This window comes from Pithys albifrons, chromosome 3 (assembly GCF_047495875.1).
Source record: "Pithys albifrons albifrons isolate INPA30051 chromosome 3, PitAlb_v1, whole genome shotgun sequence".
Lineage (NCBI taxonomy): Eukaryota > Metazoa > Chordata > Aves > Passeriformes > Thamnophilidae > Pithys > Pithys albifrons.
In genome coordinates this window covers 95,166,088-95,190,717 of record NC_092460.1, presented here as the reverse complement: position 1 = coordinate 95,190,717, position 24,630 = coordinate 95,166,088, and the positions used below count along the sequence as shown (strand labels likewise).

The 24,630-nt window shown below is 43.2% G+C and overlaps 1 protein-coding gene across 5 annotated transcripts in view; it reads right to left on the bottom strand.

Annotated features, from left to right (window-relative positions):
- FRMD4A (FERM domain containing 4A) overlaps positions 1 to 24,630 on the bottom strand; it is a 371,927-nt gene that overhangs the window by 268,696 nt on the left and 78,601 nt on the right. The window contains exon 1 of one of the 5 annotated variants that reach the window (XM_071552783.1): positions 12,910 to 13,124. The exons of the other annotated variants lie outside the window; for them this stretch is intronic. Coding sequence (XP_071408884.1) covers positions 12,910 to 12,942 — 33 coding nt within the window. The 5' untranslated portion in view covers positions 12,943 to 13,124. Of the gene's footprint in view, positions 1 to 12,909; positions 13,125 to 24,630 lie in introns of those variants that run through there. 5 annotated transcript variants of the gene reach the window in all.

Below are 24,630 nucleotides of genomic sequence, written 5' to 3'. Positions count from 1 at the left end.
AGTGCTCTGGAATACGACTGCAACCTTGACTTAGACTGTGAGAAAGTCTGAGGCTGATATGTTTCGATCAAGACATCCAGAAGCAAGCAAACTGGAAAAGCTTTGACAGGAAAATTTTAAGCCAAATTTCCACCCTGTGTTGGTCTTAGAGACTCAGTGAGTCCCATTACTGTCTGGCAGAAGGATCTTGGCTTCATGGTCCATCACAAGCTGTGTCCAGACGGTTCATCTCTAGGACTGCCTGAGAATGGTAAAGTCTTTGCCTTTGTATGTCTGGCATGGGCAGGACTGTGTTTATCCTCTTTATCAACATATTATAGAAAGGAAAGCACTTGATGTCACTCACTTGTCCCTGTCTCATTCTTACATTTTAAAAGCCACAAAATGTATAGAATAAATGAATTCAAAATGCTGCACTTTCAGCTGCACTGATTTTGAGATAATGACATTCCCCCCCACCATTAGTGCATTTGTCCCCTGGTGCTAAAATGATGTATACTGAGGCTTCAGCACCACTGGCTAATTTAGAAATGTTTTCATCATCATAAAAGGAAGAAAATCGATTCAAATCAAAAGCCCACAAACAAACTATGACCTTATTCAAATCAGAAAAAAAACCAAAAAACAATCTCAACCTCTGACGGCTATGGTAGGATGTCAGAGAAGCTGAGAAGCCACGCAAGATGCACAGCATTGATTACTGTGTAATAATGATTTCCCTTCAGCCCGCAGACTCCACCATATCCTTCATTCTGCATTCCAGAACACGTCTCTGAGCTTCACTGGGGCTGGGAAGTAACACTCACCAGACATCGCTGGGGGTTGCAGGTTAAGTACTGCACTTAGGTTTTATGGAGCAGAAGAGTGGATAAATTCTGTCAAATTAATGTAAATGCTCAGCAATAATTTTTGCCTCTGAGAGCCTTTAACCATTTCTTTAGGTTTTTGTTAATATTTTTGTGTTCCTCATTTTTTTGTGAATCAGCGTGAATCTCTCCTTGTTTCTGAGATTCAGTTTGGTTTGATTTTGGTTTTGTTTGATGAGTTTACCAGACCTGTAGAAATGAAAAGCTTTAAAGAATTCCTGATTTTTGGTCCTTATTCTTCCCTATCTGGAACATCACATAGGCAAGGGAGTGGCCACATTCCTGGCTCAATACAAACTGGCACAGTTCCTTCAAGGTTGGTGGTGTAACACAAGTTTGCATCACTCTCTACCTGCATTTCATTCCCTTTAGGTTTGGTCTTTTCTCCTCTGACACTAATTCTTTTACAACATACGTAATAGGCAATGTAGCTTTATTTCATCTTGCTGCTTGTATTATGGGTGGTATCTCCTGGGGAAGATTAATGACTTAAGCTGATTTAATGGTGTATATACTTTTGACAGGAAATAAAAAAAAAGGTAAAGTCATCCTCTTTTTCTGTCCAGATTGAAAAATGTTATTGTTTCTTGGGGTGGGAGTGGGGATGGGGGTGGGGGTTGGTGTTGTGGTTTTTTTTTTTGTTTTGTTTTGTTTGTTTGGGTTTTTGTTGTGTGGGGTTTTTTTATTTTCCTCCACAGGTATTTGTTGTTTTCTGGCCTTTGATGGCCTCCCAAACACCTTTACCATCTTTCTGTGCATCTGTGATGTTCCCATATTAATATGAGTCATTCTCACCAACAAGCCTGGAACTCAGTTGTGTGTATGAGAAACCTCAATTTACCTCTACTGAGTTTCAGGAGTTTTGCCAGGAAAGACTTTAACCCTATGCTATGTAATCTCAGTTACCTGCTTGTTCTGCCCTCTTTCCTTTTTCTTCTTGCTCTGTCCAGGAGAGAAGCCAGCTCACTTGGCAAAAGAGATTTGTGATGTCTGTGGGAGAAGTTTGAAATATTTGGCTGATGTTTCCCCTTGGACTTGCTGAGGCATCAAAACACTGTTATCACCTGTTTAAGAGGATCTTCAAGAAAACCTCAAACCCAGACATATGTGACAAAACTGTGGTCTAAGAAAAAAAAAACCACACACACACACACAACCCCCCCCAAAACACAAAAAAACCACCAACCAAAAAAGTATTTAGGACTGCTAAAGAACTGCTTGAAGGTTAAAGAAATGCCAAAAAATACTTTTGTTTATTGTTTTCTTCTCAATCTACCTGACAGCCTACTTTAATAATAATGTGGTGGTTGCTAATTCGAAAATTTACACTCAAGAATGCAAAGATCATCAGTAAAGGCAAAAAATTATTTAAAACAGGGTAACTACCTGCATATGCAGTCACATATTTCTACAAATGAGTTGCAACACATCATAAAAGTCACACCCATTTTATGAAGCTTTCTTTACTGCCCTGTCAAATGAGGAAAAATAATCAGATGCAGCTTTCATGTGGACAAAGACATTTATTCAGGGCAAAGATAGCATATAGAGAGATGCAAACAGGAGGACACAAATTCCTCCCCACCCTCAGCACATGGTTTTCCACAGTGCTGTGTTTTCGTTCATGTATTTAAAAGTTGCCTGGCATTTTCATATAGTCAGTTCAGTCCTGCTCACACCTACTCCCACAGTTATCTGTTTTGTCAGCCTGGGTTACTCTGAGAAGGTGCAAGAAGGAATGATTAACTGCAGTCAGTTTATTTGGAATTCTTAAGAGAGGATGAATAACATTAGGTGAAGTAAAGAACAGTCAGACAACAGTAGTCACATGCTTGTTGATATTATACATGTGGAAACTGCATAGGTTGGATATCAGGGTGAAAAACTAGAAAATGTCAGGCATGAGTGGGTGTTTTATAATGCAATTTTTAATTGCACGATCATATGTACCCTTCACCCTAACCTCTGCACCCATGGTTTCCTTCTTCCTTGTGTAGGGTGGAGCTGCCTTAAGGATGAATCAGTGAAGGCGTCTGCTTCCCAAAGGGCTCCTTGGCATTTGTGCCAGACAGAAGGTACACAGGGAATGAGGCTGAGGAGCACTGCAGAAGACAGAGCAGTCTTTGGGTGAAGATGTTTGGTGATGAGTGATTCATATATCCCAAACTTTTACTAATGATCCCTGACATCTAAGTTTTATTTTTGGGTTTGTGAGTGACACCTGTGGCACATCACTTGAAGAAAGCCTGGGTTCTACCAGAAACAGAAACAAGTGGTGAGGAGTACAATGAACACAGAAAGTGCTGTACAATGTGAAAGATTCAGAAAGACAGAAATAGCCGAACAATGAAAAAATATATTTAAGGATTCCTTTGTGGCTCAATTCTGGATCTGTTAAATAGAGACAACCCCAGAGTCTGATTACAGCTTTTGATGAACTTTAATACTGTTGCAATTAGTGTTTCAGAAAAAATACACAAGCAAATAAATAATTCTGTTTTCAAGGCAGTCTACAGTAAATAAGACCTAGGGTTACTTGCTAAGAAATGAGGAGAATACAAAATAAGGAATAGATACTAATTTTCTGATCACTGTCCATCTTACACAGGAGAGAAGAAAGCCATGGAAAAACACTGTGAGCTACATAATTATGTGGGACAGGGCTACAGGGATGTCTCCTGCTCCAGAATTTCCCTACTTTGCATCTTGTTAGTGTTCCCTCTTTACAAAGCAGTTTTACAAAGGTGGATTTTACCAGCCACATCCAGCTGGGACACAGGGTCTGGGCGGAAGGGGGTTTCCATGCCATGGACATAAAGTCCTTCAGCTCATCTTTGTCCCTGTACCCCTGACTCGTCCTCTCCAGAACTTGTCTGTTTAGTCCTGGTTGCCACTTCTCAAGCTCCTTACTCCAGTCCTAATACTCTGTCCACATCCTCCCCTTCTCCTACAGGGGCTGTTTATTCCAGCTTGGATTTTGTTTTCTCTCCACTTGTGCCTTATTTTGCACTCTGCTGTGGGTGTCAGCGGGGATCCTGGGGATGCAACACAGGCTTCCTGCCCCACATGTTTTGAGTTGTCACTCAAGAGACAAGGACAGATCCTGGCTCAAAGATCAGATGAGCTGTCTTCAACTGAGATGTTTTTCAGGCATCTCTGCTCCCTACTTGGACATGTTCTACCCAAATAACAGCACGGGTGTGAGGATAAGCACTGAGGCACTGGTACCATGGAGAGGCATTGGATGTTACAAAGACACATTTAACCTCCCATCTCAATTGATCTCTCTCTAAAGACCACAGTACATAAAGGGGAGGGTTTGTGCCAACCTTAATAAAGCTAAAAATTGCCTTACTTGTGCCATATAACTCTTGTGCCTGATCACAGAATATTTGCTGAAAAGATTAGTTCTGTACGTAATTAGTCTTTCTGGAAAAGAGTTTCAGTGGCAGCAGATAATACTCTAATTCTTTCCATCCAAAATAATTTAATCTGTTCTAAATAAAATCTATTTTTCTGAAGGAAAATGACTTCCAAAGTATTCCAAACCTGGCCATGGAGAGATTCAGCTTTAGATGAAGCAGGAGTAATTTCACCTAACTTTGTATTTCAACTCCTAAGCTACTAAAATTAATTGACCGTGTAATTAAGGAAGGGTTTTCTTACCAATATGATTATGCCTATAATTAAAATCTCACACAAATGTGTATATGGAAGAATACAACAGGGCAGAGCAGGGAAGAGACCAAAGTGTCTGACAGGTTTACATCAAAGGACCTGAGCTCCTGTAGCTCTGAGCCAAAGGGAGGGGACAAAGGGAAGATAGAACTGGCTGATAGCTGACTTGATATATCGTTTTTGACCTCCTGTCTTCAAAGCCTCAAGCAGTTTGAGTACTGTCTACCTAGGAGATTGCTTCTACCTTTAATGTTCCTTCAACTGAGTCAAGCTTTGCAAGCATTCTGTTACCAAGCCCTGGATGAACAGAAGAGTGATGATATCTGCATGTTTTCAGAGGGACTGGAAAGGGCTTGGCTGCTGCTTTGAGCTGTGCCTCATGAGTGCTATGGCCCTGGGGGCCCCATAACATGTCACCGAGAGCCACCTCATTTCTCTAGTGTTTGTTGCGTGGGGAGACCCATGAATGAGATTTTGTAAAAAAAAAGGAGTGGTGTATTTTTATTGCTGCTATTTATACTGGATTTGCTATTAAATCAGCCTTCAGTAGCAATGTTCAGCCTGTCATATGTGGCCCATGTCACTGGCTGTGCCTGGGGACAGCTGCATTTGGGGATATTTTCCTGCTCTGAATATGGGGAGATGCTGGGTGCTAGGTAGCTGCAACACAGCCCCTCCACAATAGCTGAGCTCCTGCACAAAGGGAACAAGGGCTCTCCCCCCTCCAAAAAACCCTAACCAAAACCAAAGTGGGGACTTGAAGCTTGAAGAGAAGAATGGATTGACTCCCTTAGTTGGTCTTCCACGTGTTGTGATACTCTGTGACTGTATTAGTGAGGGTAAAACCCCTCCCTCATAGGATAAACAAGGCAAGGATCAAGACATCAAGGAAAAACACAGGGGTGGATGGATGTTGCATGAAAGAAGCCACCCTGAGCAGGAAAACTGCTCTGTCATTTGTTTGATATCAGCTGTGGTCAGGGAAACAGGACTTTGTATGTTTGTTGACATCGTAATATGTTTATAAATTACATCAAAAAGACACCTGAATGTATCCTCAGCCCTCCTCTGAACTGGAACAACCTGCAGGCTTTTTGTCTTGCTGATTAAATCCCAAATAGGGTCAGAGTTTTGGTCTCACAAAGTTGGTGGGGTCTATATTGCAATGTAGATAAAAGAGGAATGCAAGTTAAAATACATTAGATGTGTGTTCTCAGGAAGAAAACCTACATACCCAGCTGCACACTCATTCTACATTCATTTAAGTCCAGTAAAATATTATAAGAAATAGCTGATCGTTACTGAAGTGTGTGCTGTGGTGTTTAGAACTATACTGGAATCCACTGGTCATGGATCAGACATTTTGTACATGAATTATGCATTGTGCTACTGTTTTATTGAATTCCATATAGTCCCAAACACAACACACACAGTCCCTACCAACAACTGCCTTCAGAATGACCTAATATATCCAGGAGAGCTGCTTTCCTCCACAGATAGCTATCACACTGGCATTTTGGGACAACTGTCATTTTTATTTCATAATCATCTTACTCATGATTTTCTCATTTTTTTCAGCTTTCCCATATTTACAGCAGCTAAGACTTTGCAACCTTCCCCAGGCGATACAACCTGTGATTCACAACTGAAGAGTGGGATGATCTGTCTGAGTTCTGCTCTTGAAAAGGCTGGTCAAATACCTTGCCAACAGCTGCCTGTTAAGCAAAATGCTTAATGAAATGACTAGGGAGATGGGTGCTCACCAGTGTATTTTCTCTGCACTTCCTAAAAAAGTTTGTAACCCACACACTGAGCTAGCAAGCTTTATGATTTTAATGCTCTCATCATCATTTTTCTTTGATCCCTTCATTCCATTTGCTGTCCTACTGCATTTAAAACATTGTTATTAATTAGTATGTTATTGCTATGACTGCTATTATAATTTCATTTTGGTACCACCATGTTCTTTACCTAGCCCCCTCTGTGAGGTCCCATGGAAACCAAGAGAAGGTCCTTGGGCACTTTCAGGGAATCTCAGCCACAGGAAGATTTGGGGGACCTGAGATGTTCCTGGGCACTTCTGCTACAGCCTGAGTTTGCACAGGTTGAGCAAGACACAGAGAACTGAGGGCAGGGTGAAGGATGGCTTCAGCAGGGACATGGTGTCTGGACAGTGTGAGTTGAGCAGGGCACTTGGGAGCAGTTCCTATTTCCACCTCCTGAAAGGACTTAGTGGCATTTGATACACAGTGTGAGAACTTTGGTCACCAAGCTCCAACACAACAGGGTGCCAAGCCTAATTGCACCTCCCAGTGATGTGGTCCTGATGCTCATCTGGTGATAGCAGAGGGGGGATCATACTGTCTGCTGAAGACAAAGTAATCCCAGCATTGTGATCATCCCTGGTCCATCTCAGAGTCTGTCTGAAAGTCGTCATGGGAATGTTCAGCAAAAGCTGACCCCACTCAACCTGGTGTATACCCAAAGATGCCTCATGCTAGGACAGTGTAGCCTGGACTCTCCTGTGCTCCTGAAGATGCTGAGAACAGACAGTACCACTCGGCTGTTGGATCATGGGTGAGATACCAGACTCTGCACAGCACCCTTCCTCCTTAAAAGCAGAGGAAAATGCCCCAGTTTCCTTCCAACCTTTAGTAGAGAACATTTGGAGACTGGGGTTGTCTTCTGCTGGTGTGTTTGGTCAGCACTAAGCATAGAAGTCTCTGTGATGGACTTTGGCCTTCTAGTGCTCTGCAATGCAATTCTCATTAACAGTGCAGTGTCCAGCTCCTGCCCAGGACACATAAGGATGCTTTCCTCTGTACAGTAAATAACCCAGTCCTGTTCCAACTGTGCACAACTGCAGAGGCCAGTCAGGCATGGAGCTCACTGCTCTGCTGCAAAGCACAGCCGGGGAGGAAAAATAACCTTTCAGTTTTATGTTCAGTGATATATTGTCTTTAAATCTGAATGGGTTTAGGAAATGTTACAGAACAGAAAGAGCTCTGCTTTTCCAGAGGCATAATGTTATGGTAGAGTTATTCCAAAGCCAAACTCTGCTCTGAGTTATGCCCCTACATTCTCTCTCCCAGGTATTTATAAAATTATGATTAACAGTAGCAGACATAGGGCTTCATTATTTCTTGAATTGCCTTTCTTTTTAACCATCTACAAGCTCAGAGAATTACATATGGCCTCATTAACCTCTGTGTTAAACTGCTAATAAGGCAGTGAAGGAAGCACCCCTTCAGCTGCTTGACAGTCTGTGTAGGGGCCCTGTGGAAGAGCTGCCAAGGAAGTACAGGCTCTTCACAGTCCATGCCATGGGTTTCATGTGGCTGTGTTATCTCATGGGTGTTTGCACAGGAAGCTGAAAGGTTTGGGTGCTCACTGCCCATATGAGGTTACTCCACCTGGGAAGTCTGAATCCCCAAAAATAAATGACTTTGGAAATAACAGTCTCTAAGTGTCATTAGTACCAGTATTTGTCTATCCTGGTGGGATATTCAAAATTGGAGTGAAATACACAGTTGTATCAAAACAGGGACCTGTGACTCCATAGGAGGAATGTGCATTCTTATGGAGGCATGGGGACACTTTTTGGCCTTTGGTCTTTTGCCATTCTTAACAACACCAGGAATGGTGTTTTTAAGACATAGTCAGAGGACTTACTTGTCTTGTATAAGAGTGCAGTAAGGTGATTTGAAGATGTGTAGCTGTCAGTGCAGCATCCTAACCTGAACTTCTGCAGGGAAGCTTGTGAGATTAAAGTTAAGAACCTGTTCAAGTGTTTTGTTAGGTGCAGAGGTGCACAATGACAAAAAAGCTGCTTATGTAAGCTGCTTTTCAGTTACCATCCAAGAGGGTGAAAGACTACAGCAATCCCTTCCATGGGGGTCACCCAGACTCCAGACTTCCCTTTCTCTGGGATAAATTTCCCTCCCTATTTCCCCCCATGGTGATCTCAAAAGCCAGCTGTCACAGGCTTTTGCTATTTAGGACTCACAGGGGATATGGTACCTCCCAAAGTTTCTCTGCCACTGTGAACTTCTCTAAGTAAGGCACAAGGACAATGTAACCATTCTTTGTGAGAGACCTACTGGTCAAGAACTAAGTGGCTTTGAAAGCCAGGCCAACAGGGTTTAACAAATGAACAGTAACACCATGGGAGTTTGCTAATCCCCAAAATCTACAATAAACAGATAAAGTTAATAAGATCCAATAAGAGAGAACAGCCCCATTAACGTTTAAATAGCACTATCTAAATACTACACACATTATTTACTGAGTTCCCTTGCTGAATTTGCTGTACACAGGAACACTCAAAATTCATTATCTTTGGATGCAAAGCTTAGTAAATTTGATGATAATTAATCTCCATTTACCCTCTGTGTGTTTCTGAACAGACGAAAAGTTCATTGAAAAAGTTCTTTCAGCCACTCTGAAAGAGAAGCAGTGCTTTGATAAACAAAAAGTGCCAACCACGGGCTTCTGAAAGGAATAGAGAGCAGTAGCCAGTTCTGTGTGGTTCGAGCCAGGTGCTCATTGCAAATTCAGTAGCATGCACTGGCAAGTGTCAGCAGCAGAGAAACTGAAATTACTGAAATTCTTATGCCAGTGTAATTTGCTGAAGGCGATGCACTGAGGGTTAAGGCAAATTGTGCATGTGTTGAGGATTATAAAACAAATTAAAATGGAGGCTAACAAAAGGAGTGCAATATTTATGCATTTCTTCATTCTTTTCACTTTGTGGTACTCAATCGACTTTGCAGTCTCTTAAGGTGGCATGGGGACATTGCTATTGTGTACATACATTTGCTTTTGAAAAGGGGGCTCAGACATACAAAGCTACACAATTTAACTGATTCTGGTATTATTTATAAGTACTTCATTAGCCCAACAAATATTTACAACCAACCATTACTTCTAGTCATGTGAAATTTAATCATCAACAGAAAAAATGCAGTAAATTTCTCCTTCAATGCATTCTACTTAACTGCTTCAATTTTGATATACCGGCTTACTTTACCATGTATTCCTTCCCTTTCCCTTAAAATCCTGCATTTGTGTGCCCTAGTTATACAAAAGCAGAAATGTGTTAATCACCCCTGGCTTGCTGCAGTGGAGATTTGATATTCAATTTACCAAATATTTTAAACAATTTCTAACTAACTCCACTCTGTGATCACTCAGGATGGCCCAGTAACCAAGTGGTTTATTACCTTGTGGAATGGGAAACAAGTCCCCTATGAAATATGCTCTTGGTTATATATTCCCAGCCCTCTGCTGGCAAACCTGCCATGGAGATGGTTGGAGAGGCGAGGACATGTGCCCATTTCTGTCCTGCATGCTGAGTCCAGTGTCTCAGCTCCAGCACCATAAATTGGGCTTTTGAAGTCAAGATGTGCCCACCTGTTCCCCTGTCAGCTCCGATGTAGAGTGAGAATCTCTGTGAATAACAGGGACCAAAGAACTGACAGCAATCATATTTTCAGTTGCCACCACAAGTTTCACCCAAGAAATCCCTGCAGGGATTTAGACCTTATCTTAATTTCAGAGACCTTTGCATGTTTGGCTATGAGAAGCAGATGTATGTTGTCCTCACCTATTTGTGACAGACTGTGAGAAGTGCCTACAGAGTCAACCCTTCCTCCTACATACCCATGGAAACAAAGAAAATTGTTTGGTTTTAATTTTTTGCCTAGAATTAAGCAGTCTGAATAGAACTAACTGCTTGGGACACTAAAGATAAAACTAAGCCTTTATTTGCATTTCACTGTAATATGCAGATGTTTTTACACAGGTTAACCTTTAAAGTCTCAGAGATCCAAGATATTCCAGGCTCACTCCAGGCAGCACTGCTAGAAATGACCATTAACCCCCTGTCCTTCATGTCACTGTACAAACCAAAGGACAAAATAACTTCTAACTAGCCTCCAACAGTCGCAGCCTGAGTGTAAAAGAAGTGACAACAGATGGGATCAGACAGACGGGGGAATAGAGGGGAAAAAATGAGGCAATATTAGGGAGTGTGACAGGCAGGGGTCTCACCACATCAGCAGCCTCGTTGTTGTCAAGGGGTTTTTTTGTTTGTTTGTTTGTTTTTGTAGCCATCACATATTAAGGTTGCATTTGGGGAGTTAATAGATTTTACACTTGATTTTCTGTTGGGGAGCAGGAAGTCACTGCCAGCTACAGAGCGTCTTGGAAATGAGATTAGTTTTCAAGTCTCTTCAAGTGATCTATGTATTGTTATTTCTCTGAAAGGTAAATATGTAAGGGCCAAATGCTGACCTTTATATTTCACAGAATCTGTCTGAATATCTCCACCAGCTGCCAAGGAACTACTCCAGAGTAACAGCAACGTAACACTAACGTCAGGATGTGTTATCTTTGAGAGAATCCGGTCAGCTTTACATCACTGCAGCAGAGGGTCTAAAATCACATTGCTTTGGCTTGAGAAGCCTTACCATACACAAAGGAAGTCAGAATCAATCCCTTTCTCTGATATTACAGTGGATTGTGATCCAAAGGATCCTGTCTATATTCTCAAACAGATTATTCCATAGAATCAATAAATAACCTGATAGTGGTCATTGAGATTACACTTTATGAATGGGGTTATAAAGATTTAAAATCCAGCCACAGCTACAAAGCAGATCAGAGGAACAAACAAAATGCCCAGTCCTGGACCACTTCCCTTACTCTGCTCTGTCATTTTTATAGCTGCACACATGCTGCAGGTGCTGATAGTACACTCGTCTGCCTGTAATCCACGCGTCAGCCTGATAGCACAGCAGCCCTGGGAGACACTGCCTCCAGCAGTCGTTTCAAGCCTGGTTAAAGGAGCAGAATGGAAACATCAACTAAAGTGATGAAAGTTACATTTTCTAATAATGGAAACAAGATCTGTTGGGTGTCTGTTAGGATTTTTTTATTATTACTATCTGATTTGTAATAAAAATAATACTGAGAAATGCTTTGTAAAGCGCCTAACATTAGTGTATGTATTCCTCAGTAATGAGAGATATGAATGGCTGGGTCTATAATCCCTTATAAATCTTTCATTCTATAAACTGCCCATAGCATTGTTCTTGGTAATGGAGAGCTATATGAAGTTGGCAGGTCCTTTTTTAAATTCCCAACTTACTGGGCAAGACAAAAAGAACTGAATTAAAGTGGAAAAGAAATTAGTCCCCTGGAGAATTGCAGTGAAGCCATTTGCTAGCAAATTATTTTCATTTAAATCACTTTTCTGGCTTTTAATATTGAAAATACTTTCAATCATTGAAGAGTCTTTAATTTAAAACAGTGGATGGCAGGGATGTAATTGAGGAGATCAGAGTAGCATCTGCCTCAGCACAGTGGCTGGACTAGACAATTTCTTAGAATTTTTTCAAGTCTGGCATTTATATAAAACAACCCTGGTCAGATTGCACCTTCAAAACTGCCCACATTTAAGACACATGATGTTACCTTGTTGCCAGCAAGAATTGCCTTTGAATTCTAATTCTTCTCATCCTGACACACAATACAAGAGGGTTGGTTTGCATGTGCTGATGGACTGAATCAGAAGGATTTACCCAAGGCAGTTACCACATGGGATGGAGGCAGTGACTAAATAAAACACAATCAGGATTCAGTCTATCCCCCAGGACCACACAGAAATAATAACACAGAAGGAAATTTTACAAACTAAACCATCACTGTATTTCTCTCTGGCTTTTCCCTGGTGAAATTCAGTTTTCCTAATAATGAGGATTAATGTCAAACCTTTAAAGAGAGTTGGGAGAGTGAGAGGGCAGCAGACAAGTCCAGCAATCCCTTAGCTTTGCACACTCACTCTCTTTTACATCTTTCTGGTCTGGGTCCACACCAAGAACTCTCCCATAGTGGCAAGGTGTTTGGCCACAAAATCACCCACTTTGCTTGTCCATGCATCCCTTGCTGCTGAAAACACCATACAGGGGTAGCCCACCAGCAGCATCCCCTCCTTGTGCTGCAGGTACGCTCTCCCCGACTGGCTCCCCGGGCAGCACGCACAGACACACAGACACAATGAGAGCCTCCAAGTGGAAATTCAAACAAAAATATGGCTGTCTGCTCCAAAAGCAAACTCATTTACAAAGGTCATCTCTGTCGAGGAAGAGAGATGCGTTACTCCCCTCTTGGAGGCGACTGCTGTTGCTCCTCTGTTGAGTTACATTCACGAGCATAGTTTTGAAAAAGAAGAAAGAGGAAAAAAAGAGAGGGAAGAAAAGAGACAAAAGCTTGGCAAGCCCCCTATTCACAGAGCGAGCCCCGCAACTCCCCTTCCCTTCCTCGGGTAAATTCAGCTTCAAAAGACATTAATATCTTTCCCTACCTTCGTTCTCATCGGAGACAGAAGCCCTTCCATTTTGGTCCGATCCTCATGCCAATCCTCGTCCCCAACTTAGTATCTCGTTCCTGTCTCAAGCATCCCACACGAACAAGAGCATGTCAGGGACCGCCAGCGACACCTTTCACGGGAGCTGAGCCAGCTGCCAACCTGCCAACTTCCAATCCTCAGCCGCGTGGAGCACCGCTCCTGGAGAGACCTTCCTCTCTCTCCCTCCTCTCTCTCTCTGTGCATAATCTGCCCGCAGCTATGTTTGTACCATCGCGGCTGACAAACGATCCCTGCCTTACGTAATGCATTCAGCACAGGACAGGCGATCCCAGCCCAGCCGCGGGGATCCGACCGGCGGCAGCGATGGGAAGGTGTGGGACTTTGCCCTGCCTATTGTGCCGCTGGGTTTAATCTGGGAACGTCCCCGAGCGCGGCTGATGCTTCACTCTCTGTGATAGCGAGGAAAGCACCGAGAAAACTTCGTCACCGTGAGAGATTGTGGATTCCCTGGGGTTGACTTAAAAGGGTGTAATCTTGATTCCAAGCTTCAGCCTAGGAGGTTTTCCCTGCTTGGGAAACGCCAACAGCTGGGCATTTTCTGCTAGGCACGTTTACTGTCAGTGAGTGACCAAACCCACGCTGAAAGGGAATTCCTGTCAATTGTCAGCCGGTAACTCGGGGAGAGAAAGAAAGAATGAAAGAAAGAAAAGGGCAGTAAACAAAAGGAATACAGTCCTGCGAACTTACTCAGCAAAAGATACTCCCTGAATGCATTTCTATTACCATTTTAACTCAGATCAGAGCATGTCTTTGTGGAAAATTCTTTAATTGCACCCACTTCCCACATTTTGTTTTCCATCACGGAGTGATGTGGGGACTGAATCTATTTCAGAGAAAAATCCAACTGAAAAATGGGTTTTCAGACCTACAAATACACCAGTGTTCAGTCCACAGGACCAGACCAGACCAGTCGAAAATAAAACCCCTTTGAAATGCTATCAGCCGAGCACCAGCTGCCCACCACTGCTCCAAAGGTCGCCTTCCCCTGGACCCACTCCGCTTCCTAACACAGACAGAAAAAAGACTTCTCTTCCCCAGCCCAGGGAATAACCTTCCACATACCAGTACCCAGTTGCTGTCCAAAATGAAATTAAAAACCCTGTTACACCACCAGAACTTGATTTTCAGTGTTAGAAAATCACTGTTGGGCTGATTGGAACATACTACAGGTGAAAATTTCTAACGCCCTTTAACATCAGCTCTTCTCTTAGGCCTCAAAGCTACATACTCAGGGAGATTCACTGTCTGATTCAGGCAATGAACTAGATTAGGGTAAACTCCTGACATTGCCACAGGTTCCTTGGATGACCATGGGGATTCACCTTTCATTTAGCTTTCACCATAAACTCTGCCTTCTGATCCAAACCAGCCACTGAGGCTCCTGCAAGACCAACAAGAGAGACAGGTTCTTCCCCAAAGTGATTCACTCCAAATGTCCAATGCCAAAGAGAATCCTGTCCTCTGCTCCCTCTATGGTTCCTCTGTGAAGCTCTCCTCTTGCTGTGGTTTCATGCTTTGGCTGCTCAGGCCAGGGGACCATCTCTGCCCACATGTATGCTTCATGCTCAACCCAGGCTCCTGGAGGCTACACCATGGGGGAGAAGGTGAAAAGGTGTATGTTCATGGTGGTGTCATGGTGGTTCATGGCATCCCAGGGTGCAAAGCAGAGACAGACACAACTCCTGCCCTGCAAGGCCCAGCAGAAGTGCTCCCAGACAGTGACACAGATGAGGGTGTTCAACCCTACACATCTCTTTTCCTCTCTATCTCTCCAAATCCTTTCAGTCTTGTAGATCTAGCAGTTTTAGGCCATTTTTCTTATTATTCTTTATGGGGTAAAAACATGGAGAGGAGGTGCCCCCTACAGTGATTAATATTCATTTAAAAGATAATTAACTGTTCTCAGGCAAATTCGTGTCCTTATCAAATGTGAACAAATCTGATCATATCATATTGAAGGCAGAGACAAGTTTTCCAGAGCTACAGACACAGTACAATGCTGGCAGGCTCATCCATTTCTTTCTGGATGTATATAAATATGTTTTGCTATTGGTATTTACAAGACTTTAATAAGTCTTTGAATAGCTGGCAGCAGAAATTCCAGGCTCCTGTTAAACAAGGCCGTTGTAATTTTTCTGCTGTACAACATAGTGTCAGATTCTGATGAGAGGTTTAGAAGTCTGTGCACAAGTGAAACATTCAAATCATCAGGGGAATTTGACTCTCCAAAGTGTCAAAAGAAATGTAAAGAGAGAGGAACATTTGGGCATTTTGGAGATCTCAGGCCAGGTGGTCAAGTTTAATGCAATATGATAATGTGGATGATGCACTCCGCTGGTAGCATATAAACATCCAGTTCTCATAAAGCTCAGTTTTGCTTTGAACTAGGCTAAACAGCAGTGCCTCATGAGGTTTCCTGTCTTACTTCTGTTTACAAGCAAAAAAAAAAAAGGTATTTCTCCCAAAGTCCAGAAGAGCAATTCAGTCTGAGACCAGAAAAGCAAGCTGGTGCCTTTCTGGTTCAGCAGCACTCAAAGCCTCTCTGATCTGAATGGATTGGGAATTGTGCTGATACTGCATGAGTCAGAGCAGAGCCCAGATCAGCAGGATGAGCAGGAATGGGAAAGAGCATGGTGCTGTTTGAGCAGCACCCGTGGCCATGGCTGTGAGCCAGCAGTGACTCTGCCTATCTGGGGAGTGCAGCCTGCAAACCCCTGCTGCATCCTGAAGGATGCTCTGGATGAGTTACCAGCTCCTGCATGGCATTACCATGAGCCACAGCTGAAGTGGTGAGTGACAGCAAGGTCTGTTTACATCCACCTTCACTAGTGGGGCCAGGGGACCCAAGTGGCTCTGCCTGTGCACATTTTGCCTTGACTCCTTGGAAAGTCTGGCAATTTCCAGTTAAGAGCTGGAGCGTCAGATGGGTATTATGCATCACATGTCATCCTCCTCTCAATTTCCAGGCACCAGGTAGGACTTGAGCTATACTAGCATCCAGGCAGGTATTCCGCTTTAGCCTATGCAGCCACCAACCTGTCCTGATTGTGCTTCAGGAGCAGGACAGCCACTCTCAGCATGCTCCAGCCTGTTTGCAAGCCCCCTTCACATTCACAGCATTAATTTTACAACTGTGGGAGCCAGAAAAGTTTATCCTCACTTTAAAATGAGGACTTTAGTTGCTCTAGCCAGGAGAGCAGTGCTGCAATGGTGTGTGGCATGGTCTGACACTTTGTTCCTCTCCTGGGCTGCAACTCATGGCAATGCTCAAATTACCGCAGACTTGTTCTGCAGCCTCTGCTCCTGCAATTTTCAGATCAAAGGCACTGCAGAGGCAAAAGGAGCATGTGAACACCTGCAACCTCATTCTCTTTCTGGGGAGGGTAGCAGCATTTGACTCATATCCTGGACAGCTACACCCAGCATATCGTGGGTTCCCCATCTACAGAAGAAGGACAACTTGTCTGGTTTGCACAGGTGTTGCAGAGGTTCATCCTGTCCTGCATTCAATCCACCACATCCTGTAAGATGGGAATATAATCATGCTTAGCTCCTTAACTAATCATGGGAGGGAGATACCTTAAAACCCCCTCATATATTGTCATAATCTAAATGTCTGCTGGTCCAAGGTAGATGTCTACCTGGACCCTGCTACATCCTATTGGGATTCAGCCTTGGCTCTGCTGACTACACTGGCAGATCTCCATGGACCAGAATGAAAGCAAGGATATCTCCTGATATTTAGTCAAGTAGATGTAAATAGCTGAATTTAAGTGCCTGACTCTGGAGCTGAATCTTGTCCTGTGTACTCAGTAGTGGGAAAAATGGCGCCAAAAAGCCTTATGTTCATTGTCAGGTGATTGGCTGAGGGTCCTAAAAAGGCCAAACTCAATGGTATGTAATTGAAACCTCAGCTTTCCTCTTGTTCATCCTTTGTGGGTACGTCCAAGATGGGATGAAACTTCTGTAAACTGATCCCTTCCTGACCTTTGGGGTGGAGATGACAATACAGAGACAAGTTGTGCTGCCTGTACCAGTCCTGAAAAAAATGAAAGAATTTAGACTTGGACCCAGTCTCCATCGCTCTGTGATGTAAAAAGCTGCCATCTCCTCCTGCCTCCCACCCCCAGACCTGCCAGTAACCAGGACAATAGATGCTGTGGCAGCCCAACCGTCCCAGCATGTGTGCCCCTGGCTGACCCTGCAACTGGTCATTTCATTCATCGAACAAAAGGTAGCATCGCCGTGTTGCCATGGCGACACTCCGCCATCCAAAGGCTATAGCATCGTGCAAGGGAGGGGAAAACATCCCAGTCACATTCCGGGGCTGCACTGAAACCTATCTTATATTTAGAACAGGCGGCGTGGGGAATACTAATGAATATTTAACACTCGGAGAGGCTTTCATGCTTGCTTTTTTATTTTTGTTGCATACTTCCCATAAGCACAACATTTGCTTCCAAATGGTATGAATATTATTGCTATTCTACTTCTCTCATCACTGCTTCTCCAGGTTTCCCCCGTTTTTCATGAAAGCAAACTTTTCATGGGTTACCTAGAAATGGACAAATGCTTGTTTTACAAGAACCAGTTCCCTTTAGGGCTTGCTTTATTTTTATCCTCATTAAAAATAGCTGCTTCCAACAATTAATTCTCTGTGTTGCAGAAAATAAATGACTCAATCAATCATTCTATCTTTCTTTCATTCATTCAGGAAAAAACATACACCTGAAAACGTCCTGTAATTCCTTTCTTCTCTCTTTTTTCTCTAAGTGATGAACTGAAAAAAAAGGGGTCTAACCATCCACATTGGGAATAATTTTATGTGCCTTTCTGTAGGATACACTTTAAAAAAAGGCAAAGGTGCTGGGCATGGTAGTGAGCCCCACTCACTCCTGCTCAGCCTGTGCAGGCAGATTTGGCATCTCCTGGTGGTAAGCAAGCTGATTTTTTTGAGGATGGCAAAGGGAAGCAAGACCAGCACTGACTGAGGTGGCATGGGCCAGAGGTGCCCACTCATGTGGGTGTAACTCATAGCACTGCCAGCATGGGAACTCCCAACTCCAAGAGGTGCTGGGAGGATGCAGCATGGCACAGACTGTGGATTGTGCTGATGACTGGATGCATTCTTTCTGGGATGGCACTTCCTCTTCAGTCTCCTGTTTAGCTACAGATTAAGTCATAAACAAGGCTAAAAAATGTGGTATGTCAGACCTCGTTCTGAGACAACCTCCTGACATATATGAAGCTTTGTTCTCAGACAGGTGAGGTTCATGGCAATGATTCTAAGAGTGAAATATGCTCTTTTTACTAGCCAGTGGCAAGATACTGGGCTCTTTTTTGAACCTAGCAGCCCTGAAAAAGCTGCTGGGATTCTGAAAGCTTATCTATGTGCTTCCTGCTTGGGACCATGCCAAGACACCAAGGATACAGGCACAATTCAGCAGGCAGCTTTGTCAGTGATGCAAAGGGAGGAACAGTGTTGTACTGGGTTTGTTGCTTTAGCAGCATCGAGAAGCTGGAGCTGTGTTTATTTGTTGCTGGTTGTAGGGTGTATTTTCCAAATGGAAAATTGTTTTCCCCTCCAAGATTGACAGTGCAGTCCTTTGAGATCTGCTCTGTGGCTTCAGAGGGAGAAAGACTCACCTCTGGGGAGGTTGAGAGGAGACAGACCCGCGCTCTTTGCAAGCTGTTTCACTGATGCAGCATTTGCATGAGTAAGTGCTGTTAAAATCATTTGCCAACTTACCCTTATATGGCAGCAATTCGAGTAAGGGCTGGAAATGGCAGTTACGTTTCTGGAGTTCATCTTTAATGCTCTAATGACCTGCTTTTTCCAGAACATTTAGGCTTTTTCCACAGAAAGCAATGTGAGGAATATTAAATCTCGAGGTATTAACAAGACTGATTTAGCTGCCTTCTAGACTTGGAAGGCAGACATAAAAAAGTCATATCTGAGGACCACAGGTCATTGTACAAGTCTGAAAGAGAATCTGACCTAGAGCAAAGCCAGTGCAGCATCCTGTCCTGCCTGGCAGGGCCATCAGGGGCTGTCCATCCTCCTCTAGCAACTGAGAGGCATTTATCTCTATGACACATCAGTGATCTCAGCCATTGTTATCATGATTCCTGTTAAGCCAGTGTGGCAGTTTAGGAAGGAAAAGCTGCCTCTCGACCACACAAATAAACTACCCCAGCAGAGATGGGGACTGCTGTGTTTGGAAAAGCTGATTCAACTCAGTGGGTTCTGCCCAGGACCAGACTTTGGCTTGGTGACCTGTGCAAGGCTGTGACCATCTTCTTGTGGATCACCAGGTGGATCTACAGATGCTTTGAAGATTTGCAGAATGAAAAATGGGAGGTGTAAAGATGGGGCTTACAGACTCAGACTGACAAATTCTGTGCCAAGTCTATGCCCCAGCAGAGAAAATGGCCTCTGGCTGTCCTAGTTCCCAGCAGGTACAACTACAGGCTGAGCATTCTGCTTAGTCTTTTGAGAAAATGTGTACTGGAAATACGATGGGACTTCCTTCCCTAAATAGCAACTAAGCTGTATTTTCCTTTTGCTGCTAGGTATATTTGCTATTCTGGACATTAACAGTTAAAACACACACACAAAGCCTTTTACTAGAGCATTAGGTCTGTGTATGCATTTTCAACAGTCAGATGATTTATTCAGCCACTTCACTAACTATTCAAACAGGGCACAACATAGAAAGCAACAAACACTGAGTGTGTTTGGTTTGCAAGAAGAAATCAACAGAGCAGGATAACAGAAGCTGTTTTTCCAATGTAAAGGACTCTGCTGCCATCCCTGTCAATATCTCTGCCAAATTAAACACTGCTTCCCAAAGCTACAACTTTGCTAAAGTACAGTTATTCTCTCAGTTAGAAACCTGACTATAGCCACTTCATGTCTATGAAAACACAACCTCTGATGCAAGCTGATTCCCAGATACGCTCTGAATGCTCAGAAGTGCACTTGATGCTCTGTGGACACACCTCTGTGCATACTGGGAGAGGAGCTGAGCTCTTGTTGGGCAGACAAGGCATTAGGTAGCTATTTCTCTAAAGTATAATGTCATTGCAACTGTGGAAATCCTGGACTGTGGTATTTTGGCCTGGGAAAGAGGAAACAGGGATAAAGCAGAAATAGATGTCAGGGGCAAAGGGAAGAAAGGGGCTGAGAAAGTGCAAAAGAATAATAATCATCTGGGGTTGCACAAAAGCAGTCCTATAAAATACTACTTCATATTGACAATCTTTATTCTTCTTTAGAGGTTAGGTTAGTTTTGAAGGACATCAGAACCCCAAATGAAAAGAGCCACCAGAGACCATCTGGTCTTTGAAACGTATCTGCAGTTTTAATCCCTCTGAGGGTGAAGGTTGGGGGAGAATTTTATAGCTATCTACCTCTCAGAAGATATATCTACATGTAAAAAACCCTGGAGGCAGGAGGATCACCTGGATGACAGTGTGAGATAGGTCCTGCATGCCCCTTATTTGATGGAGAAAGACTCCTTCACAGAACATAATAAGATGCCTGAAAACAGGACCCAGGGAAACAAGTGATACTTTTTTTTTCTCCATGATGATCCTACAGTTTTTCATTTTGCATATTTTTATGTTGGTTTGTTCAGCTCCTAATGAATCCCACTCCCCAGAACTATTTGTAAAATCAGAGTCATCACTACCACTTAGATTTACCTTCTGGCATATGAGACAGATACCCCTCCCCTTTCATCTCAGCTGGGCCTCCTGTTGCTCCCCCAAATAAAACTTGTATTCAGCTGATATCAATGGCATGTTGCTGCCTTATGTTGTCATGGATATTTCTAGCTATGCACATGCACCTGCTTCAGCAGCTGTCTGTGAGTCCCTCCTTGGGTCACCATCCTCTTTGTGCTCCAAGCCTCCCTGGTGATGCCCTTTGGCCATCCAGCTACTGGTCACCACATGTCCCAGTTGTGGTGGTTTCTAACCAAGGTTTCACTGGTATTGGAAGGAAGATTAGAGCTTAAGTGACTCAGAGGTCCATTCAGCTCATTTAAATTCTTGGTCCTTTCAAACTCTTTCACCTCCCAGATTCAGTTCCTTGGGGCAGGGGCTCTAAGTGTCTGCAGAGGTATTAACCCCTTTCAGGTGCTTCTCTCAGCGCATGTACCACAGTCTCACAGATATAATTTTAAGAATATTTTTCATTCTAGGTCTCCCTGCTGTCTCATTTAGACATCCTTACTGGGGTAATGGGACATTTATCCATCTCCCAGAATGTCAATAAAGATGTAAAATAATGATGCTGGCACAGCATCCCTAGCAAGGCACAGGAGAGTTTCTACATATAATGAATATATATCATCAACCTGTTTTCAGCCTAAGTAACAATCCCCACTTACATCAAAGTCTCATCTGAATTAATATTTGATGCTGGATTTCATGCCACTATTAGATGCTGTTAAAATTCAGGGACCCCAATCTTTCTTTATCTGGAAACAACAACAAAACTCACCAAGACAGGTCAATCATCAGAGGTGGGATCCATCTCAGCTAACTTCAAGTGACTGTGGTGTGGCTGGCTCCAGCACAGCTGGGTCATCATTTCTTTACAGTAAGAGAAATCAACTGGCACTTTAAGGTTCAGTTCCCTTGACCTGTGCTAGGAAAAAGTGAAATGTGCCCTTGCATTTTTTTGTGTTTCCCATGCCACAATCCTGGCAGGAATAAGAATGACAGCATCTCATTAAGGTTTCTCCTCATTATCCCAACACCCTGATTGCTCATCTGAAATATCCTGCATGCAGTAAGAAAGGCAGTCACTGTGATGATGAAGCCGAACTTTTTGAAATAGTGGTAGGTCATCTCCAATATGGGGCAAAAGTCAGAAACTGTAGTATGAAGAGATGGTGTCAAATTGTACCTGTTGCCTGAAACCTGCCTGTTGTGCATAATATTTGCAAAGGCAATCAGCTTTGCAAAGTTCAGTAAGTTAAACAGTTAATTAACATTACACTAAAGTCTTATGATCACCTGGATGTAATGACTGCTAGATACCCAATTTTCCTCCAAATTTCCTATAAAGTGTTTCCTCATCTGCTTTTTATCTGATACTACATTTGTTTTGACATCACCACTTCTTAACTCTCCTTCCCTCTTTACCTTACTTTGCTTGTTAAAAACAATTTAAAAAAGGCAGCATCATTGTGCAAACACACAATGTGTGGAAGGAGGCCTGGGGAAGGATTTAATTTAGTCAAGGAAAGAAGTCTATTGCAAGAGGCTTCTCTCCTGTTGATCCAAAGGAGGCTGATGCTTGTCTTCTATTAGTCCCTACAGGAGTTACATGGACATAACCCAAAGCATGTACTCTAACCTGTAACAGGTGAAACTCTTCCACAGTTTCCAGAGGGATGAAGTTCAGCCTTACAGCTGGAAAATGGAGCTTTGATTTCCCCAAAGAGCTGTAGCCAGGACTGTTACAAACATTGATCTTCAAAGCATCAGCGTGATCGATGCGGTCAGTGTTGCGGTGCAGTTATTGACACTGGGATAACTAAAAATAATTCCAACCACAGGCTGGTGGCTGTGGCATTTGTCCATGAGCACTGGCCTGACTTCTGCCTCAGGGCTCACACATGTGGGAGAAGAGCAGCTCCACACTTCACACTCTGGAAAGACCCAGCAAATCCTTGCTGAATGCTTTGGGCAATGTTGAGGTCCAGTGGGTGCAGCCTGGTGGCTTGTACCTGTGTGCATCACTTCTTGTGCATCTCCATGGAAAGAGGGACCCCCACCTCGTGGGTGCAGAGGAGGGAGCCAGGTCTACTCTGTTCTCTGCTTTGGAATCTCTTGAGGGTTTAGGGCAAGTTATGTCTCAAACCCCTACGCGCTTGGTTTTATCGCTCTAGAAGTGGAGATAATCTATACCTCAGAGGAACATTGCATGGATAACTCAATTAACCATGAAACCACAGATGGAAGATGCAAAAGAAATTCAAAGGATTAGTTCTGCAGATCAACCCTGCCAGGCACAAGTACATTTTTAGATCCTTTTTTTTTTTCCTAACTAAAAATCACTAGCAAGCTGTTCCTTATAGTTCTGTCTAACCTGTTAATGGGGCATCTGCACCAACTACACCTGTGGCTGGCTCTGGAAAGGTGGGAGTGAGGCCACCTGCACTCAGCATCCTTACCTGGGCAGCCCAGGTGGAGCCCACTGCCTTTGCCTGCCAAACACGGCATGTCCAAGGGAACTGCATCCTCTCCTTGTCAGTGTCATAGACATAGAAATAAAGCAATCAGAAAACCATATCAGGATGAAGGAAACTCACTGCTGCTGTTCAAACGTGGCATGAGCTGAGGGGCACCCCACTTTTTTTAAGTCCCTGACTCTCCTCGGGCCCAAGGGTAAGATCAACTAAGGTCAGGGTCTAGTGAAGAAGAGAGATGCTGCTCCTAGTTTGTCACCTGAGTACATAAATTATAGGAAATATTGACAGCAATATGTTTTTATTATTAATGAAATATCAATAGCAATGTGTCTAATTTCAGAAGTTACTGAACCACTTCTTGTCAGTAATCAGCAAAAGTATTCTCTTCAGTTGTTTACTGACTCTATTCCCTTTTGCATGGCACTGATCTCCAACAAGGCTAGCACCTATATAGTGGCATTGACTCTCACCTGGTGTTTCCCATTGCTATTATTAATCTCTTCTATTACATGGATCTGCCTTTGGAGATCCAAATCGGGGGGGTATATTCCTATCTTTGCCTCCTTCTTGTCTACAATTAATCTCTCTACTTCTTCCCTTGGAGCTACTCTTCCTCCAGTCAGAGTCCTCTGAAGTCACCTTGCTGACATGCTCCTCAGAAGGTCTCCAGGACCTTGCTGTGGTTGGGCGTTGGAACAACACACTGCACCGTGGCTTTCATGCTCCTCTTCAGGGTGTGTTTGGCTGCCAGAGCTAACCACTCTTGAGTTGCTAAAGTTCACCACAAGGTGCTTTTTATTCCTGCAGGACCTCCCATCGATTTTGAAACATATTGAAGGAATTTTTTTTTAATGCCATTTAAAAACACCTTTAACATCTTGCATCTTGAAAAAAATGTACAGACTATATACATTTTCTCTAAATCAGTGTCCCATAGGTAATTAATTGGTCTTCATTTTAAAAGGTCACTTAGAAACATCATTGGATTTATTACCCACTTGTGAAAACCATCTGGGAGGTATAATTGCCTCACTCAAGGAAAACTCATCTTGTAGCACTGCAGCCTGTAAGCACCAGTGTCAGACATACAAACCAAGGTTTCATGTGATGATTTATCTAGGAGCTCCTCTCCTTCCTTGGCCTGTCCAAACCCAAGTCTATTCCCCAGTCCTCAAAGCTGGTGTGCCTTTCTGTCTGCGAGATGTTGGATTAGAAAAAACACATCAGCTAAGAGAAAGAAAAACATGCAAGGAAAAAATAAAGCAAAAGTGAATAAGGGAGGTTTATATTATCTGCCCTGTGAAGAGCAGTAAGTTACAGCAGAAAGAACAAACAGCCATGAGAATGGGTAGGCTTTCATCTGCTGCTAGAGAAAGTGTAACACAGAACTCCTGTTTCTGCTTGAAATGTTATTTTCCAGATCATTGGTAAGAAGTAACTTACTGTA